This window comes from Panulirus ornatus, chromosome 1 (genome assembly GCF_036320965.1).
Source record: "Panulirus ornatus isolate Po-2019 chromosome 1, ASM3632096v1, whole genome shotgun sequence".
Lineage (NCBI taxonomy): Eukaryota > Metazoa > Arthropoda > Malacostraca > Decapoda > Palinuridae > Panulirus > Panulirus ornatus.
The window spans coordinates 57,809,243-57,831,556 of record NC_092224.1 but is presented as its reverse complement, the minus strand read 5'-3'; the positions used below and the strand labels follow the sequence as shown (position 1 = coordinate 57,831,556).

The 22,314-nt window shown below is 45.5% G+C and overlaps 1 protein-coding gene across 2 annotated transcripts in view; it reads left to right on the top strand.

Annotated features, from left to right (window-relative positions):
* Ptp99A (Protein tyrosine phosphatase 99A) overlaps positions 1–22,314 on the top strand; it is a 1,440,930-nt gene that overhangs the window by 853,359 nt on the left and 565,257 nt on the right. For both annotated transcript variants that reach the window (XM_071662728.1, XM_071662717.1), the window contains exon 4: positions 11,607–11,788. In XM_071662728.1, the coding sequence (XP_071518829.1) occupies positions 11,607–11,788 (182 nt within the window). The remainder of the gene's footprint in view (positions 1–11,606; positions 11,789–22,314) is intronic.

Sequence of the window (22,314 nt, the reverse complement as noted above, 5' to 3'; positions counted from 1 at the left end):
CAACGGGGGACGTGCTTTTTAGGCCTCCCATCGTCAGCTGATGCAGTCCTCCTTCCTCTTCACCTCCCTCACGACTTTGCCATCGTCTGTGAATAGGATTCAGGTAGGGAAGCCATACCTTCAGGCAGGTCGTTTACATGGTCCAAGAAGAGGAACGGTTCCGGGACACAGCCCTGTGGCACACCGCTGGTCACCGCCATCCATCTGGAGAAGGCTCCTCTGAAATGGGTCCATTGTGTGTGTGTGTGTGTGTGTGTGTAGGAGAGAGAGAGAGAGAGAGAGAGAGAGACTGCCAGGCATTGGTCCCCTAACACCTCCGGCACAGTGGTTCGATCACGACCACAGCGGTACGACCCCTGGATGTGATAACCTGGCTTTCGACCTGACCTTTTAGGATCTCGTTAGAGGCCAGATCATGCCATGCTGTCTCTTGCTCAGTGGTCGTGCCTTTCTCCTTAAGGGACGCAGAGTCGTGCTTGAGAGTCGTGCCCTTGTGCTAGAGTCGTGCCTTCGTACTTAAGGAACGCACGGTCGTGCTTGAGTCGTGCTCTTGCGCTCAAGGGTCCTGCCTTTGTGCTCATGGTTTCAACCTTTGACCTGTAGACAGTAGCGTGCAAGGCTGACGTCTGGTTATAGGAAATGACCCTTATCAAATCTGATTAACGAACCACACAAACCGATTATTATTCCCAATAGCCGGAATAATTGGTGGAGCAATCTCCTCCACCCTCGCCTCGTAAGTCCTACCTTCTGGAACCTCGTAAGTCCTACAATTAAAAAGTTGGGAAAGGTATTTGGCCATACTTCCAGTTGTATCCCTTAAAAGCTCATATTAGCATCATCATCATCATCTTACAGGAAGGAAACTACATGAATCTGTGTATGAAAGGGACTCAGGGGGTCGACATAGTAGTCAGACTGCCGCCAGAGAGTATGTGCAAGAAGGACTTGGGAGTCGATATTGCAATCGAGTGAATCGGCAGAACTTTGTGTGTGGGGAGACACGAAGTGCCGACTCGAGCCGTCGCCAGTGTGTGTGTGTGTGTGTGTGTGTGTGTGTAAGAGACTTCGATGTCACCTCATTCCCCAGCCCGTCACGAGATGGCCAGAACGTGTGTAACTGCAGGTGTGGAAGAGCCTGAGGCAACCTCTGGGTCAGAGGATCGTCTTATGTACCAAGAGTATGTTACTGGAAAGAGAGGTCGTAATCTGAAAGAGTTTTGTCTCGTCGTGCCAGTATTGCAGTGTCCAGGAGCTCGTCACTACCTCCCCCACTGTCTTCCAGTGGCTGACCACCACCTGACTCTGATTCAGACCCGGTATGACGCAGGTTGTCGGAGGGACACGATCACAATCGCCACACAGACGAAGATATGGATCTATCATCCCGTCATAATGCTTGAGGGTTCGTCAACACTCGGACTTCGCCAAGTCGCCACAAGAATAGGCTGATAGACAGACGAGTAGACGGACGACGTCGAGAAGTGCAGTTAAAGTATACGAGGTTGAGGGACTGTGTGCTGGGAGGGATTGTGTGCTGGTGTTTTCTCTTTATATATATGTGTCTCGTATGTGTCCTGATATGTGGTTATACATGTTAATCAGTTCGTATACGATAGAAAGAAGGATATAAGGTACTGGACGCGCGCGCGCGCGCGCACACACACACACACACACACACACACACACACACACACACACACACACACACACACTGCCCCAGCCTCATGTCTGAGGGTCAGGCAAACGCTCCGTCTCCCGAGACCACATTTCTCGTCTGTGTTGCCTCAGTTCCCAGCTCAACTGCCCTCCTTCATGACCATCGTTCCCGAACTTCTCTCGTTCTGTTCTTAGGTCTCGTTCCCGATATTCTTTCCCCCCACGTCTGTGTTCTCCGTTACCAGCGATACCTGAAGGTGGTGTGGGAGGGAAGGCAGGGGGACTGGAGTCATTAATGATGTGAACTGGAACATGGCCTCTCAAGACATGAAGCTCTCAGACCTTCCTTTCTTTCATTAACCTTATTCTGGATTTGATCATTCATGATTCTGGATCTGATGTCCTCAGTTCTCAGGAAGCACAGAGCGAGACTCGAGGTCTGCGTTAGTGTCAGGAGGAGGGAGTACTGCTACCAGAGGATGATCGAAAGGTTTAGTATTCGCAAGCTCGACCATACTGAGTTCGACCATATTAAGCTCGACCATACTGAGTTCGTCCAGTAGTAGTGCCTCCGGAAACGGCTCACCTCAGCCGGCTTAGGTATTCATCGTGTACATCACCAGAATCATGAAGCGAGAGCACTTAGAAGCAACCATCTCCCTTCGACGCCCTTAAGAAACGCGATGCCTTTGTTGGAAGGAGTTCGAATCCACGTGTGCAACGTCTCCCGAACCGGCTGTCCAAGTAATAGTATATAAAACGTAGGAGATCACTCACGTATGCTGAAGCATGACACATCACCCGTGTGAGACCTGCCACACACCATTATCAGGAGACGCCAGGCTCGTACATGGGAGACATCACGCCAGGACACGCGGGTGTTAATGGTAAAGTGGGAACGAAGATCTTTAATGTTCTAAAAATTAACCCCCCAGCATTTTGTAAACCGTAGCAGTTTACAAATAGGCTCTGTTCCCCAGGCAAATAGATTTGCGCATCAGCTATTTTTATTCCTGTGTGACATATATACAATCATAATTGTTCATTGTTATTTGTGGATGATACCAGACTGAGAGTAGAAGTCTCGTCTCCAAAAGACACTGAGAGATTACAGTGGGACGTCATCATCTAAGTGAATCAGTGATAATGTGTTGTTCTGTCGAGGTAACTCGTTATGAAGGAAGTGTGGAAATTGAAACGAGAGCGAGTACAGGAGGTGAACAAACACTGGTGTATGGAGGAGAAGAGGGGGAGATCTGTGGAGGATTGTCGCCTGGCCTTGCCTTCAGTGAGAAGAGAATCTCGTGTCCACACCTTCAGTAAAGGGAAAAGTCGCATCTCTTTGTGTAAAAAAAGCATAACACATGACCTTTCACCGTCGATGAAAGATAGGTCACATGACCTTACCTACAACAGAAGGTAGGTCATATGACCATACATTAAAGGATAGATCACATGACCTTGCCTATAGTAAAGGGCAGATTACATGACCCTACAATAAAGGGCAGGTCACAAGATCTTACCCCTAGTAAGAGGCAGGTCACTTGGCCCTACCATCAGTAATACGTAAGTTCTCCACATCCTTAGAAAACTATAAATCATTCTTCGTTCTTTGCTTTCTCATCTTTTTTTCTTTCGGCGTTTCCGTCATTCATTCCGATTTCAGCCTCGGCCAGAGCTTCTGTTCTTGACAAGATAAACAAGAAGACATGATGCCGGTAAAGGAGCAATGGCATCTTCATCTATGCTAGGCCGGAAACTTCGATCTTCAAGACGAGATATACAAAACCGATGATAACGCTCGTAGTTTTCAGACCAGAATATCGTTGTGTGTTAAACCTGACGAACCCTCAAAGACAGTTGGTATTTGTATGTTAGAAAATTTGTACAGAAAATCTACAACTTGCATGTTCAAGCCTCTGGAGGGGATTAAGATCACTCAGACTGTGTTGCCTGGAGTACAGACGGCAAATATATTTGTCATGAACGCTTGGGAAATACAGGATGGCCTTTCCCCCCTCCCGAGCCTACGCTCGAGGATTATTTCCTACGCGAAAATCTCTTCAGAATGACACGAGTTGAGTGCAAGAATGTCACCAGTGTAACAGAAAATGGGGGAAACATTCGTGAGGCCACATATCCTCAACGATCTACAGCCTAATAGAAACCGTGTGGACCAACCAGTGGAAAAATTCAAGACTTCGTTTGGGTAAATATGTACAGAATGTACACGTTCAGCCAGGCTGGAGTAGTGGGTGATTATCCCCGAGGTTCTGGCCTCGGCATTAGATATCCTAATTAATCAAAGGAGTTGCCGTATGGCTTGGCCCCAGGGCGAGGGGCGTGGAGGGAGAGAGAGAGGACCTCCTCAGGATTGACGTCAAGGTGAGCGTGGGGGTTGCCATGCAAGACCTGCGTGGGTTAGGCTCCTCCGTGGGGGCCTCCCTCCCTCCCTCTTGCACCGTCCTTATCTCGACGACCACCGCTGACGTGACGAGGGAAGGGGGTGCGCGCCAGCCACCTCGCCTGTCATTGACACACAGATAAACACGGCCGTAAACACGTTGCTGGAGAGGCTAGTGTTGCCGAGGCTCGGGTGGCGCCTTCGGTCGGTCGTAAAGCCGGACCATCAGGCGAGGCTGTGGTGGTGCACCTCACGGCAGAGGCAGGGAGTCTGCCTGCTTGCCTGTTGCTTGACTAACTAACTTACCAACTCGGCTGCCTGTGGCACATCCCAGGCAGCCGAGGTCTGCTGGTGGTGACGATCATGTTCGAGATGACAGATTGTGTGTCTTGGTGTGTCTGTCTGTTTGTCTGTCGGCTTGTGTGTCTAGATGTGTTTGTATTTTTGTGCCTTTACACGTATGCATGTGTATATGTGTGTATCTGTCTGACCGTGTGTGTGTGTGTGTGTGTGTGTGTGTGTGTGTGTGTGTGTGTGTGACAACATTTACTGAGGGAAAGTGACGGATATTACATATTCAACATGAATCTTATCGTGTGGTTATCAGGTATCGTGGTGGACCCTCCTTGTGCAGCCAAACCTACCCTCCTCCTGTGTTTTTCATCACCCTCGCTCCTTATTTCTCTCCTTTCTTTCCCTTTCTCCTCCTCTCCTTCCCTCTCTTCCTTCCCTCCTCTCCTCCTCGTTCTTGCCCCGCCTCTGGCCACCCGGATACAGGCAAGCCTCTTGGGTCGTCGAGTCTTTTAATCATTACAAAAAGAAAAATTTTTTCCGACTGACAGAAATTCCTTTCGACTTCATCCTGGTCGCTCTGTAAACGTGTCATTCAGGATAGATGTTCTCCTTACCTTCCCTCATTATTAACATCCTTCCATTTTGTACCGTCAGTGACCCGACGTACATACGTAGTTCTGCTTACCCTCAGCAACCAGGCATTAAACAGGGTCGTCACAGTGTGTGTCTGTCCGTCTTTGGTCTGCCATGCTCTCGTCTCCACATGCCTCACCATTTCACATTCATATAGCCACTGTCGTTTACTCCTGACCTCTTGTGTATGAATGATCATCCTCAAGGGTTGACCTCAAGGCAACTTTGAGCAGAGAATGGGACTACCGTGTCCAGCTGGTTGTGCCAGGGCTAGTACTACATCTTGGACGTGAAGTCCGGAGCACTGCGCTGGCTCTGCTGGATTGCTTCAAGTGTGGATGAAACTCGAGTTGACTCGTCTCGCCAGTGCTCAGTTTATCCTCTGAGGACGATACCGAATGAGGGAACCTTATGTGTGTATATAAATATATATATATATATATATATATATATATATATATATATATATATATATATATATATATTTTTTTTTTTTTTTTCTTTTTTTCTTTTTCTTTTAAACTATTCGCCATTTCCCGCGTTAGCGAGGTAGCATTAAGAACAGAGGACTGGGCCTTTGAGGGAATACCCTCACCTGGCCCAATTCTCTGTTCCTTCTTTTGGAAAACTAAAAAAAAAAAAACGAGAGGGGAGGATTTCCAGCCCCCCGCTCCCTCCCCTTTTAGTCGCCTTCTACGACACGCAGGGAATACGTGGGAAGTATTCTTAATCCCCTATCCCCAGGGATAATATATATATATATATATATATATATATATATATATATATATATATATATATATATATATATATATATATATATATATATTTGTATATTGTCATGATAGACTTCGGCTTGTGACTGCCGCCTGTGTTAAGCTGAGTGTAGTTCAGACTTAATGAGATGAGTTATTTCGTTGATCCTCAGGTCAAATGGGATTGTTAATGTCGTCAGTGCCCAGGTCAGATGGGATTATTCGTGTCTTCAATCCTCAGGTCAGATGGGATTATTCGTGTCTTCAATCCTCAGGTCAGATGGGATTATTCGTGTCTTCAATCCTCAGGTCAGATGGGATTATTCGTGTCTTCAATCCTCAGGTCAGATGGGATTATTCGTGTCTTCAATCCTCAGGTCAGATGGGATTATTCGTGTCTTCAATCCTCAGGTCAGATGGGATTATTCGTGTCTTCAATCCTCAGGTCAGATGGGATTATTCGTGTCGTCGATCCTCAGGTCAGATGGGATTATTCGTGTCGTCGATCCTCAGGTCAGATCATTCGTTTCTCTGATCCTCAGGTCAGAGAGGATACGAGAGAAGTCAGGTCATACTTCCTTTCATCCTTACATGGGTCTTTTAAATGACCTGGCCTTTGACAAGTGTTCACCTCAAAGGATCGAATTCTCTCGTGATCAGGGGGGTTTATTTCACCGATTCCAAACCCAGGGGTCGAACGCGGATCCGAATCATGCATCGGTTCATCCAGAAGGTTTAGTCTCTTGCTAGCTCTAGCGAAGCGTGATGAACTGTGAACAAATAACGAGATTGATTATGAACCCTTGGCTCATTATCCACACTGAACACTGATAACACGCCAGTACCTCAGACAGTAATTAGATGCTTCAGAACTTAGTTACTGTGCGTTAGCTTCACTCGGTCGTGATATGTGTCATTTAAACTCGAGGATGGACGCGATGTTATGTCCCCAAATTTGCCATGCGAACACTGGCTGTACTAAATCGTGTTAAGCGTGTATGAAAGACTGTGACAGTGGGTTCATGTTGCGAGAAGGAAGGGCATCTCGTTCGTCCCTGTTCATCCTTCCCTTCCTATTGTACGTTTTCGTTCGTTTGTCATTACGTTCCGACTTACCTCTTCGACTTTAGTTTCCAATCGCCAGTGGTGTTAAAGCCTCCTTGGATGTGATCAGATTCCTTGATGAAGATATTTATTCTCACGTGTGAAGAATGGAACTAAATTAATCATAGGGACTTGTGACCGTATCATAGGTACCTCTAGGCTTATACAAATTCATCCCAGACTGCAGATATAGGGTGTTATGGTCGGGGTGGTGTGGGAAGAGAGAAGAGTCATGGGGAGTGGTTTGGTGAAGAGAAGAGAGGTGATGAAAGCCCTGCGGAAGATGAAATTCGGCAAGGCGGCGGGAATGTCCGAGTGTTATGTCTTCGTTAAACAGTGATGGGTTTTTATGACAATTTGTGACATTAATTGGTTAATATCTTCCCTTCTTGTGTTCAATGCAAATTGACACATCTTTCACATCTGTTTATTTATGTCCACATTATTTCTAATACCTTCCATCACAGATTTTCTTCATTATTGCTGGATTTAGGTTGCATTTAGTAGAATTACGTAATGCACTAATTCCCATGTCGTGTTGGAAGTTAGCGTCGGATCATATACACTTTCTTCGCCTCTAATGTTCGTGCCAGACTGTAGATTTTGATGACTCTCATGATTCTTGGGTTTTGTGAGTATACCTATAGGTTAGTATGAGTAATTATATGGAATATGCGAGTTGATCAGTCATTTAGGTAATATTTCTTTTCGTGTTTATGACGTAATTTTGAACAGCAGGGAGGGAGTTCTACACTGGTGAGGCACCCATGTCTTAAACTTTCTTTGCTATTATACAACTTTTCAAACTTGTGTATATTGCCTGTAGTCACAGTTTGGTTGTTGTGTGTGTGTGTGTGTGTGTGTGTGTGTGTGTGTGTGTGTGTGGAGGATGGCAGGTCGTCCCAGAGGACGATAGGACGCACCTCACCAAGACCCACCTGGTCGTGTTCAGAGAGGGTCGTGACGCTGCTACAACGACAAATTTCAACTCTTTGGATAATAAGCCTGGGTTTGTCTCACGTTAACGGCGGAGCTCTGGTACCATGCCGGGGAGGCGGAGTCTGTGTTGGAGAAGGTGCTCTACGTCCTGCAGGGGACAGGGGGAGAGAAGTGTTCTTTGTTGGAGAAAACGTTGGCGCAAGGAAAACTCATCCTCCCCTTCTTCCTCCTCCTCTTTTTCCCCCTCTTCTTCCTCCTCCCTCCTCCTCCTCTTCTCTTCTTCTTCTTCGCTCCATCATTTCAGCACACCTCTCGAGTGTGTCAGTATTATTGGAAAGGTTCACATCTTCCCTCCTTCATTCTGAACTTGTGTCAGAGTTTCACTAAAGCAATTATGATCGTCATACGCTGACAGTGTCGCTGGTAACACCCCCGGGGGCCCCCCACCATCGTCCCTGTGACCCGCCGCCTGACCTTCACTATCTTCTTTCCCAGTGGATCTCGAGGCAGAACCACGAAGTCTTTTACCTGAGGTCTGCCTCCAGATAAAACTTTATTGGCTTTCATTCGTCACGTAAGATGATACCTTATCCTCTCTCTCTCTCTCTCTCTCTCTCTCTCTCTCTCTCTCTCTCTCTCTCTCTCTCTCTCTCTCTCTCTCTCTCTCTCGTGAAACTTACTTTGTCCTTCTCATCTCTTCCTCTCATCTTCACCTCGTTTTCACTTCACTTCACTTTTCTCTCTTAGAAAACCTCACTTTGGGTTTCTTAATGGGAATCACTCGCATTGGCCTAGGTTTACGTTAGTCATTTACGTTAGTTGCTGGTTTTACGTGGGAAGTGACAGTGGTAGTTGGTGGTTCCTATACGAGGAGGGGTGGGAAGGTCAGCTGGTCACCTGTGTTGTCACCTGGAGCACGTGACATGATGTCTTGGTGCGCCGCCTTTATGAACGATATCGATGGGTGCGGACAGATGGGTCTTGGTGGTGGGTGGGTCTTGGTGGAGATTGATACTGACGCAAGGTGGAGATTGATACTGACGCAAAGTACAGTATGTGAAGTGATTATTTACCATTGTATACGAGTTGTGAAACGCACACGTACACACACACACTCACACACACACACACACACACACACACACACACACACTCGACTGGGTGGATTGTTTGTATTTGGTTTTCCGGAAAGCATTTGACACTACCCACGGGAGGCCGATTAAGAAGCTGAACCACTCGGCAGGAATCGTGGGTAAACTCCTTCAGTGGATTGATTACCTTAGTGGAAGGGACCAAATGGCGTATGTTAGAGGGGCCTTTCCTATTTGGGTCAAGGTGACTAGCGAAGTGCCGCGGGGCTCTCTGGTGCCGTTACTCTTCTTGATCTGTATAAATGACTTGCTTGAAGACATGGTCTTCGATATGTTTGCAGATGATGCGGAAGTCATGAGGGAAGTGAAAAGCGTGAGGGATTGCCTCACCTTACAAGGGGACCCAAACAAACTCCAAACAGACTGATACATGGTTGATGAAATTCAACCCGAGAGTGAGAGAAGACCTCAATATGATTATTACATAGCTGGACGTAAGATTCAGGATTCTCTGTGTGTCAGAAGGACTTGGAAGTAGTCGTCAACCCTGTCACCAGAGTCCCATATTAGGGCAGTAGTTAGAGTGACAAACTGGCTGATGGCGAATATCATAATAGCTGTCATGTTTGTAGGTAATGAAATGCTTAGCAAGCTGTTGCTCACGTTCTACACAAGACCACAATTAGGCTATGCTTCTCAGGTCTGGTCACCACACGCAAAGAAGCACAGAGAGGTAATAGAGAAGATGGTACCATGATGAATATAACTAAGTTACGGGGAAAGGCCAGAGGCATTAGATTCGCCCATCTTGAAAGAGAAAAGAGTGAGGGGTGGCCTGATAGCAACTTTAAAAGTCTTGAAATAGATCAGAGACGCGAACAGTTCCCGGTAAGATGTAGGGACAGAGAACAGACAGAAGACGTAACATGAAATCAAGCATGAAAGTTCTGAACAGAAGGAATGTTAAGAAGTCCATTGGTGGTGTATGAGAGGTGGATGGATGGATGGACGGGAGAGGATGACCGAGGATACGGTTGCCGCAGACACCATCCATGAATGTTAGAAGCTGTGTGATAGTGGAGGTAAAATATCACTGAAGTCTTGGTAAGCAGCGCTCCTCCCACACCTTTCCTTCCTCTTCTTCCTCTTCCTCCTCCTCTCCACCTCATCCTTCCCCCCAACCTCCCTCCTTCCTTTCTTGACTTAGAGAAACATGATATATTAGTGTAAAAATACGCCTTATTGCATTTTCTTTCCTAGCAAAATAAATTTCCAGAATTCCATTTTGGTTGCGCTTGGGTCTGCATGCGCACTGTGGCTTGCTTGGCCGGATGATCTTGGGTCTGCTTGCACACACACACACTGGCTTGCTTGGCCAGACTTTATGTAAATTATTTCAATCCTTCATTCTTTCTTTTTATATCAAAGGCTGCATTCAGTGAAAAAAAAAAAGAAGTTCCCACGCGGAGGTCAGCCAGACCTTGAATGAAAAGATCAAAAGGGAATAGGAGAGGATCTTTGAAGGATGAACAATAGAGAGAGAGAGAGAGAGAGAGAGAGAGAGAGAGAGAGAGAGAGAGAGAGAGAGAGAGAGAGCAAAGGAAAATATCTAGAATATGTATATAAGGATGAGGTATTAACACTCGAGTCGCTTGCTTAGTTTTCGTGAGAGAGAGACTAAGATCAGCAATCCTGCTGGTAAGATGGTTCCGGCCATCACTTCGACACTCTAAGTCGGGAGGGTCGTACCTGCCCTGGTCGGCTGCTGTCCACAGCCTACTGACACGGGTGGGTGCAAGATGGTTCAGGCCGTCACTTCAACATGCAGATTGATGTTAGGAAAATGGAAGGATAAAACAAACCTAATTTTACATATTTATTTTTAGGTAGTTGAGACAGGCGCGGCCATGCTGATTACCCTCATCTTGGCTTTCTCATATGCGTTGTGTGTGTGTGTGTGTGTGTGTGTGTGTGTGTGTGTGTGTGTGTGTGTGGCTGCGCTGCATCCAGTAGCGGAGAAATGTTAGATTCCTTTGGAGTGAGGATTTTCTTGAATTGTGCTCCTTTTCGTCCAATGACGTGACTCATGGTCAGCAACGCTAACCTCCACACCGTCTACTGGGCATATCTACTCTGTCATAAGTCAGAGTATGTGTACTTGTGCTATCGTTATACATCACAGCCATCCATCAGATTAACCTCCTCCCTCTTGCTGATCATGTAGAGGGAAGGAGGCAGGCTGGGACGTGAGGGGAAACACAGGCACTCCTGATGGCTAACAAGAGGCAAGTTAATCTGTCGGAAGATTTTAATGGTTGGGGGTTTTCTTGATGTGTGTGTACCTTTGTGTACCTTATCATGTGGGTTCTTGTTTCTCGTCTTCACACACACACACACACACACACACACACACACACACACACACACACAGATACATGTAGTATATTTGAGGTCTATGATATAATGCAATGAATATTCTGTGGTGCTCAACAAGCCTATATGTTCACCACATGATGTATGTCTCAGCAGAAATTTCCAACTTTGCTGTAACGTTGTGTAACAGACTCTCTCTCTCTCTCTCTCTCTCTCTCTCTCTCTCTCTCTCTCTCTCTCTCTCTCTCTCTCTCTCTCTCTCTCTCTCTCTCTCTCTCTCTCTCTCTCTCTCTAAATGACCCCGCGCACCAAGCCTCAACTTGTATTTTAACCCCGTGTGTCTCTCCTCCCCAGGGAGGGAGAGGACGGCCCCTGGGACGTGGACAACGGACGGGCCACCGTGGACAACACCACGCAGTTCGCGGTGGACGGCCTCTCGCCCTTCACCGTCTACTCCTTCAGGGTGGTGGCCGTCAACGCCCTGGGAATGAGCCAGCCCTCCAAGGAGTCCTACTACATGGTCACACTCAGGGAGTGTAAGTACAGCTACTAGTGTTCCTTTACCACGTATATGTATACATGTTTAGAGGGAGAGGGAATCATCCTCCCTCGGTCGTGGAGGTCGAGGTCCTATTGGCTCTGGACCCAGAAACGCACAGCTGAAGTATTGCGTTGACTCCTCCTTCATGGCCGCCCTCAGGGTGCGTGTGCAAGCTCCTCCGTGCTACATTCTCGTGTGATAGGTTCTTCTCAGGAAGAGGAACGAATCGTTAACTACGGAATCCTCGTTGATGTTATTATCCGATCAAGACGCCGAGTTAAGAGGACAGGTGAGCAGGTGGGTCAGCTCACCTGTGGAGCAGGTGGGACTGGAAGGGGATTAAGGGCAAGAACAGAGGCGTTGTTAACGTAGTTGCAATGTGTGCAGCGCGCCACCAGGCCTCTTATATTGCAGGACCCCATATTGGTACAGGAGAAAAATGGAAGTAAGATATGTGTGTGCTGCTGTATTATGTTCAGTATAGAGTGAATGTAAAGCTACTGTATATCCGGAAGAATACAGTGAAGAATATATATATATATATATATATATATATATATATATATATATATATATATATATATATATATATATATATATATATATATATATATTGCATTTGCACAGAACCATAGCGAGAAGAACCGTTCAGAGAATGCCTGACTATCCTGAATGGTCAGTAGATGGTAACTAAGTGTTAGGTACAGTCGGGGCAGCGTATGCAATTTGGATCAAGTTGTTTGAAGGGCTAAACGTGAACGCATCAGGGCAGGAGTGTGGAGTGCAGATGTGCGACGGCACACACACCGTACAATTGGGCCTGGGTAGGTACAACAGGATATGCATACTATTTTTTTTTTTTCCAAGTGAAACATTTGTCTTAGGTGTTGAGTCTTATGTACGACTGTCAATCTCTCAAGCTCAGCGATGTAGCTCTTGGTTATGATGCTGGCTTGGCCTTTGACCCGACTCGAGTGTCGTGCCGTCGTGCCCAGAGGTCGTACCGGCATACCCAAGGGTCGTACCATCATGCTCGTCGCACCATCATCGTGCTCAAGGTTTTAAGAGCTCCTCCTCAGTGAGCCTTAGACTCTCTTATTCCCAAGTCTTTTTTTATTTTTTTTTTTCCTTTTTGACATAAAAGTGGAGGTTCGCCTTTCCGAGTGATGAATCTCTTCGTTAGCTCGACTTGAGGAATTTATAAAAGGTTGTGAGCAAAAGTAACCAGAGTGAATCTTGAAACTTTAAAAAGTTTCAAAATATTACGTCTTTTTATCATTGCGCTGGCACCTTTCTTACTACATAGAAGAATATATATATATATATATATATATATATATATATATATATATATATATATATATATACACGAACAAAGTGCATATGAAAGCGCATCTTCATAGAACATACAAACCTCCAACAGTCAGGATCGAACCCGGGACCCCTGCATGGCAGACGGGAGCGCTACCGCTAGGCTATGATCGCCCCTAATAGGGAAATGACTATTCGAATATTAATTACTCGAATACCCTTCGTCTCACGTTTGAGACAGTTTATATGGAGTGTGAATTTGAATCTAGAGAACTTGCAGGAGGTGGAGTGCTTTAGATACCTGGGAGTGGACATGGCAGCGAATGGCATCTGAAGTTAGCCATAGGATGAGTGAGGAGGAAAAGGTCTTGGGTGTAACAAGGAATGGTTCTTAGTAAAGAAAGGTCACTGTCTGTAAGAACAAAGATGGATATGTTTGGTGGTATAGTATTCCCGTCGGTCCTATGTGCATACAAGGCTTGGGCCTTAAACAGTAATGAAAAGGATTGTGTGAGTGTGTTCGAAGTTAGATGTTTGAGGACGATATGTGGTGTGAAGAGGCTTGATCAATTAGCAAATGATAGGGTAAGAGTGTAGTGTGGTGGTAACAGCGTTGTTTTTTACACTGTGCTGAAGAGGGTGTGCTGTAATGGTTTGGACGTAAGGAGAGGATGAGTGAGAAGAGATTGACTAAGAGACTATACTTTGCAGAAGTAGAAGGAACCAAGAAAGTGGGAAACCAAGGAGGAGGGGGAAGAATGGTGTGAAAGATGCTTTAAAGGCTCGGGGCCTGAACATGCAGGAGGGTGCGAGGCGTGCAAAAGATAGAGCGATCTGAAACTGTGTGGTTTACCGGGAATGACCCGCTTCTCGGTGGGCCGAACCAGAGCATATACAGCGGGGAGGTGAAACCACGGAAAGGCCAGTTGGGGGCTGATTGTGGATGAGGGGCTTGGTTTCGGCGCATTGTACATAACTGTTAGAGAATGGAAGTGAGCGAAATAAGGGCATTTCTTCGTCAGTCTGTGCTGTGTGAAAGAACTGATATATATATATATATATATATATATATATATATATATATATATATATATATATATATATATATATATATATATATTCTCCCTGGGATAGGGGATTAAGAATACTTCCTACGTATTCCCTGCGTGTCGTAGAAGGCGACTAAAAGGGGAGGGAGCGGGGGGCTGGAAATCCTCCCCTCTCGTTTTTTTTTTCTGATTTTCCAAAAGAAGGAACAGAGGGGGCCAGGTGAGGATATTCCAAAAAAGGCCCAGTCCTCTGTTCTTAACGCTACCTCGCTAACCCTAGAAATGTCGAATAGTATGGGTGGGGGAATATATATATATATATATATATATATATATATATATATATATATATATATATATATATATATATATATACCTTTACTCATATGCCATCCTCAGTTGCTGAAAGTGTGTCGGACTAACGTTATGAAGCATCACTGTGTGTGTGTGTGTGTGTGTTGCCAGGTAAGTTGCTAATCACAAGGACATTACCACTTCGCTAATGATATGCCGCGCGAAGGAACTTTTCCTTCATTAAACACAACCGCCCAACCTGGGAACTCTGTGTCACCCAAGTCCCTAATGACGTACACCTGCCAGACCCTCCACTGGACCAAGTGTTTTCCTCCTCCTGTTCCATCCTGGTCTTAAGCAGGACATGACCTGCTGTATAGGACATCGTCTCTGATATAGGACACAGCCTGCTGTACAGGACCTGGTCTGCTGTACATATATGGGGCACAGCCCGCTATTGAGGACATAGTCAGCTGTATAGGCTGCCATATAGGCTACCATATAGGATACAGCCTTCTTAATAAGGTATTGTGTGCAGTGTTAAGACACAGCCTTCTGTGTAGGATATAGATTGCTTTATTGGATATAGCTTGTTATATAAGCAACAGCATGTTATATTGAGTGCGGACTGCCATTCAAGACATAACTTGCGATATAGGACATATTCTTCTATATAGGACATAGTCCTGTGTATCGGACATAGACTGCTATATAGGACAGCCTTCTATATAGGACGCAGACTGCTATATGGGACACAGACTTGTATAAAAGACACCCCCTGGCTATATAGGCATAACCTGCTGTATGGAACATAGCCAGCTTCATAGCACACAACCTGCTATATAGGACATGGTCTGTTATATGAGGCACAGCCCGATATATAGGAGACACAGCCTGCTGTATAGGACGTAACCTGCCATATAGAAGAGAGCCCGATATATGGCAGACATCCCATAGAACGTAGCCTGGTGAATGGGACGAAACCAGATATATATATATATATATATATATATATATATATATATATATATATATATATATATATATATATATATATATAAAATCAATGGAAAATCCAGTTTATGAATGTAGATGAAGTATATAAAAACCAGGGAAGCATTCCACCCACCGAAGGAAGAAAGAAAAAGATACTTCTTCCGGATTTCCTTTACTAGAACGTTATTGACGTCGCTAACACACGCAAGCGTTCGAGAAGGCAGCCGGATTAGGGTCAGTAATATATATATATATTTATCTGAACATTTCAGCCACAGAACCCTCAGAAAAAACATGTCCTTAGGGGAAAATCTTGAAAACCGATATGAGGGAGGGAAAAAAAGTGGAGGGGGGGGGGGGGACTCTGGTCTGGCTGGCTAACATCAAAGGGGGGAAAAAAATTCATGAAATTCAGATCGAACCTTCGCGTCGTCAATACAAGAAAATTTCACGTCTTTTCCATCTTGTGTTCGAGACGTGTGTAGGTTATGTATGGGACCAACCAACCAACCACCACCACCCTGCCAAAGTGGGAGGTTACCACTTGGGAGAGTACGTCGACGCCATGGGGGGTGGTTATCAGAGGGGGAGAGAGAGAGAGAGAGAGAGAGAGAGAGAGAGAGAGAGAGAGAGAGAGCAGAGAGCAGAGAGCGTCCTGGGGGAGGGGAGGTGATGCCTTGTGCTGTATATACAGACACGGAGCGAACCCCCTCCCTCCATGTGAAGGGCCAGTTCGACCTCCTGGTCGTGTGTAGTCTGTACCCACACCGACGTCATCATCCGTCGTCCTCCGCTGAGGAACAGATGTAAGGTTCTGCTCGTTAAAGGACACACACACACACACACACACACACAGAGAGAGAGAGAGAGAGAGAGAGAGAGGAAAAACTCGCTCACAGTCATTAAGGACATAACTTCCCCCGCTTCAAGGAGACGCCGAGCATCGGTTCGCCCAACACCTTACGTAATGACCGGCCGGATCCTCGTACTCGATGGTTCGCACTCGATGGGCATAAGTTGTAACTCGAGGGTCGTCCCGTCGTGCTCAAGGGTCGTGGCGTCGTGCTCAAGGATCGTGCCGTCGTGCTCAAGGATCGCGCCGTCGTGCTCGAGGACCGTGCCATCGTCCTCAAGGTCGTACCGTCGTGCTCAGGGGTCGTGGCGTCGTGCTCAAGGATCGTGCCGTCGTGCTCAGGGGTCGTGGCGTCGTGCTCAAGGATCGTGCCGTCGTGCTCGAGGACCGTGCCGTCGTGCTCGAGGACCGTGCCGTCGTGCTCAAGGGTCGTGCCCTCGTACTGAGGAGTCGTACCGTCGTGCTTCCGTGCATAAGGTCCCCTTTTGTTCACTGGACTTGTAACGATGAGTAGAAATCTCATTCGCATTATGGAGAATTTAGCAATATGGGGAACTCTTATTGATGCAAGTCACAGCAGTGAGTGCAGATGAGTCTTGTCCACTTCGTGAATCCCGTAATGGAAAAAGACATTGAGAAAGGAACTGACGCGTGTGATCGACGTGCACAAAAGCCCGAGTGATGGAATGTTAATCAAAATGGTCATGTGGCTGTGAGTGCTGCCATGAACGGGGCCCGTGTGAACGTGGAACACAACACGTGAAGTGTCACCAAAATCCAGACGTAAGGATGTGGAAAGGTTGTGGTGAGTGTTATGGGCCGTTCGATAACATATTGTTTCATAACTGAATAATAAAACAGAAGTAACGAAGTTTTTTTTTTTTTTTTAAATACAATTATGTTCTTTCTCTCCGTATGAGTTTACGTTCTTCGGTTCATGTTCTTTGGCCGGACAAAAGACACTGGAGGACTGCGTATCATTTAGCTTCAAATTAGGAGTTGTGAGGTCAGAGGTCAGAGTGCGAGCGATCATTTGTTGGCCAGACCTTGTCACCGCTACATTTCGTAATACTGCGTTCGACAAACAATTTTAGGACAAGGGTAATAAGGTAGTCACAAATGTTAGGTTGATTAAGGTGTCAAGGATCAAAGGTTGGGATGAGAGTGCATTGCGTGGTGGAGAGAGAGAGATCATCCGTTATTTACGCACTCATTTCCACGGAAATTATGTTGATTACTTTTATGTGATGTATGACATCAGTGTGCTAGATACGTCACTTATTATTGGCCATCTATTTATCTCTTTGATATATATATATATATATATATATATATATATATATATATATATATATATATATATATATATAAAATCCAGGTGCTAGATATTAACTCGAAACAGAGTCATCTTACTAGACTAAAATCTGAACTCAACATGCTATTTGAAAACTGCTATCAACCCTGTATTAAGTTGGCACAAGCCCCGACCCACTTCCATGGCTAAGGTAGCTGATTGGTTCATATATAGTGTTCGTGTCGCTGTCCATGTATTCACACTTGTGTGTGTTCACAGTTTATAATCGCACTTCTTCTTCTGTATAATAATGTTAGAAATTGGGAACATAAAGATTTATATGATTTTAAGACATTGGCACTATAGAGGGGATGTTGAAAATGTTAAATATGTATCATAAAGGGTCGAAGTCTAGGACAACATCGTTTTCGAATGAAGAATATTTATTATTTCTTTGTTTTGTAGCAAATGTAAAGTGCTAGTGTTTTAAAAATCATTAAAATTTTTGTTTCTATTTTTTTCTTTTTAATTTCCGTACAGAAGAACAGGTTTTATTGTAAATTGTGAACGCAAGGTGTGAATGGATAGCTACACGAACATTGTATTGTGAACCAATCACTTGTCTTAGCTATAGAAGAGGGGCGTGGCTTCTGGCCCAACTTATCGTACTGTGACTTTATTGAAGACTTAGCAGTATCAACGGCTCCTTAGCGAAGCTGGTCATCGCGAGCTGAAGCTTTGGCATGTACCTACAGGACGTACGGACATTGAGGGCAAGAGTAGGGGGTGGAGGGTGCGTTCTGCCTCACCCCTCCCTCCCCCAGCCCCCCCCCCCCCCCTCGTCAAACGGCCAATGCTTTCATATTTTTCATTTTATTTATCTTTTCCGTTGAATGTTATACATTGTTCATTGCGACTTCTTTATGATTGTCGAGAGGAAGAAAATACATTTTTCATAACGTAGCTTTTTTTCTGATTTCACAAAAAGAGCGATATTTTTGTGTTTGTGTGTGTGTGTGTGTGTGTGTGTGTGTGTGAACCCTGAAGCATGTCCTCTACATCTGTCTATCTGTTTTACAGTAATCGTTAGTATGGGTTTCTCAGTGTAACAGACGAGATACAAGAACGCACTGATAACACACACACACACACACACACACACATCAAGAAAACCCCCAACCATTAAAATCTTCCGACAGATTAACTTGCCTCTTGTTAGCCATCAGGAGTGCCTGTGTTTCCCCTCACTCTCATCTCGCACGACGGCACAAGACAAACGCAGCGGCGCGACCCATGGATGTGATGACCTGGGCTTTGACCTGGCCCTTAATTAAGCATCGGGTCAAAGACCCCATAGCTCTCGTACCCAAGGGACCTCCTGTCAAGCTGAAGAGATAAAGGTCATGGAAGGTCATCGGTGGTAGAGGTGTCGGAGATGTTGTTACTGGCGACCTGTCCTAAGGTGACAGCAAAGATTGGGACACTGACCGACTCCAGTACGTCTCACCACCGCCATCTGATGGTGCGTCTCTCCCTCCGTACAGCTCCCGGCTGATCGGCTACCCCTGCCTGCGCCGTGGCTGACGATGTAGGGAGCTCCCGTGTCCCCTGTTGAGCTGAATGCCACGTACGGATGGGTGTTGGAGGGTAGAGACAAGTGATGGCGTTGTGGGTGGGTGTGTACGGGCGAGGGTGAGGAGCGCTGGCGTGCAGCGTGTCTTGCCCAAGCCATTGTGTCGTGTAGAAGAGGCACGTCGCGGGACGAGAGACCAGTGACCTTCAACATGTTGAGCACATGGGCGCGACCCTTGTGTATGATGGGCACAGTCCGTGGACTGACTCTTGAGGGTTTTCGATCAGAGGCCAGGCCATTACACCCAGAGGTCTTACTACCGTGCTCAAGGGGTCGTACCATCGTGCTCAAGGGGTCGTACCGTCGTGCTCAAAGGGGGATCGTACCACCTGTGCTCAAGGGGTCGTGCTGTCGTTCTTCAAAAGGTTCATATTGTGACAAGCTTTCCTCTCGTTCCCTCAAAGGCAAGAGAACGACACAAAAGGATGAAGAAAAACATTGAATTTACTGAGAACAAAGACTCCATATATATATATATATATATATATATATATATATATATATATATATATATATATATATATATATATATATATATGGTATACATGGGGTGTTCAGTGTTGTAAATGGAAATGGTGAAGAGCTTGTAGATTTATGTGCTGAAAAAGGACTGATGATTGGGAATACCTGGTTTAAAAAGCGAGATATACATAAGTATACTTATGTAAGTAGGAGAGATGGCCAGAGAGCGTTATTGGATTACGTGGTAATTGACAGGCGTGCGAAAGAGAGACTTTTGGATGTTAATGTGCTGAGAGGTGCAACTGGAGGGATATCTGATCATTATCTTGTGGAGGCTAAGGTGAAGATTTGTATGGGTTTTCAGAAAAGAAGAGTGAATGTTGGGGTGAAGAGGGTGGTGAGAGTAAGTGAGCTTGGGAAGGAGACCTGTGTGAGGAAGTACCAGGAGAGACTGAGTACAGAATGGAAAAAGGTGAGAACAATGGAAGTAAGGGGAGTGGGGGAGGAATGGGATGTATTTAGGGAATCAGTGATGGATTGCGCAAAAGATGCTTGTGGCATGAGAAGAGTGGGAGGTGGGTTGATTAGAAAGGGTAGTGAGTGGTGGGATGAAGAAGTAAGAGTATTAGTGAAAGAGAAGAGAGAGGCATTTGGACGATTTTTGCAGGGAAAAAATGCAATTGAGTGGGAGATGTATAAAAGAAAGAGACAGGAGGTCAAGAGAAAGGTGCAAGAGGTGAAAAAAAGGGCAAATGAGAGTTGGGGTGAGAGAGTATCATTAAATTTTAGGGAGAATAAAAAGATGTTCTGGAAGGAGGTAAATAAAGTGCGTAAGACAAGAGAGCAAATGGGAACTTCAGTGAAGGGCGCAAATGGGGAGGTGATAACAAGTAGTGGTGATGTGAGAAGGAGATGGAGTGAGTATTTTGAAGGTTTGTTGAATGTGTTTGATGATAGAGTGGCAGATATAGGGTGTTTTGGTCGAGGTGGTGTGCAAAGTGAGAGGGTTAGGGAAAATGATTTGGTAAACAGAGAAGAGGTAGTGAAAGCTTTGCGGAAGATGAAAGCCGGCAAGGCAGCAGGTTTGGATGGTATTGCAGTGGAATTTATTAAAAAAGGGGGTGACTGTATTGTTGACTGGTTGGTAAGGTTATTTAATGTATGTATGATTCATGGTGAGGTGCCTGGGGATTGGCGGAATGCGTGCATAGTGCCATTGTACAAAGGCAAAGGGGATAAGAGTGAGTGCTCAAATTACAGAGGTATAAGTTTGTTGAGTATTCCTGGTAAATTATATGGGAGGGTATTGATTGAGAGGGTGAAGGCATGTACAGAGCATCAGATTGGGGAAGAGCAGTGTGGTTTCAGAAGTGGTAGAGGATGTGTGGATCAGGTGTTTGCTTTGAAGAATGTATGTGAGAAATACTTAGAAAAGCAAATGGATTTGTATGTAGCATTTATGGATCTGGAGAAGGCATATGATAGAGTTGATAGAGATGCTCTGTGGAAGGTATTAAGAATATATGGTGTGGGAGGAAAGTTGTTAGAAGCAGTGAAAAGTTTTTATCGAGGATGTAAGGCATGTGTACGTGTAGGAAGAGAGGAAAGTGATTGGTTCTCAGTGAATGTAGGTTTGCGGCAGGGGTGTGTGATGTCTCCATGGTTGTTTAATTTGTTTATGGATGGGGTTGTTAGGGAGGTAAATGCAAGAGTTTTGGAAAAAGGGGCAAGTATGAAGTCTGTTGGGGATGAGAGAGCTTGGGAAGTCAGTCAGTTGTTGTTCGCTGATGATACAGCGCTGGTGGCTGATTCATGTGAGAAACTGCAGAAGCTGGTGACTGAGTTTGGTAAAGTGTGTGGAAGAAGAAAGTTAAGAGTAAATGTGAATAAGAGCAAGGTTATTAGGTACAGTAGGGTTGAGGGTCAAGTCAATTGGGAGGTGAGTTTGAATGGAGAAAAACTGGAGGAAGTGAAGTGTTTTAGATATCTGGGAGTGGATCTGGCAGCGGATGGAACCATGGAAGCGGAAGTGGATCATAGGGTGGGGGAGGGGGCGAAAATTCTGGGGGCCTTGAAGAATGTGTGGAAGTCGAGAACATTATCTCGGAAAGCAAAAATGGGTATGTTTGAAGGAATAGTGGTTCCAACAATGTTGTATGGTTGCGAGGCTTGGGCTATGGATAGAGTTGTGCGCAGGAGGATGGATGTGCTGGAAATGAGATGTTTGAGGACAATGTGTGGTGTGAGGTGGTTTGATCGAGTGAGTAACGTAAGGGTAAGAGAGATGTGTGGAAATAAAAAGAGCGTGGTTGAGAGAGCAGAAGAGGGTGTTTTGAAGTGGTTTGGGCACATGGAGAGAATGAGTGAGGAAAGATTGACCAAGAGGATATATGTGTCGGAGGTGGAGGGAACGAGGAGAAGAGGGAAACCAAATTGGAGGTGGAAAGATGGAGTGAAAAAGATTTTGTGTGATCGGGGCCTGAACATGCAGGAGGGTGAAAGGAGGGCAAGGAATAGAGTGAATTGGAGTGATGTGGTATACCGGGGTTGACGTGCTGTCAGTGGATTGAATCAAGGCATGTGAAGCGTCTGGGGTAAACCATGGAAAGCTGTGTAGTATGTATATTTG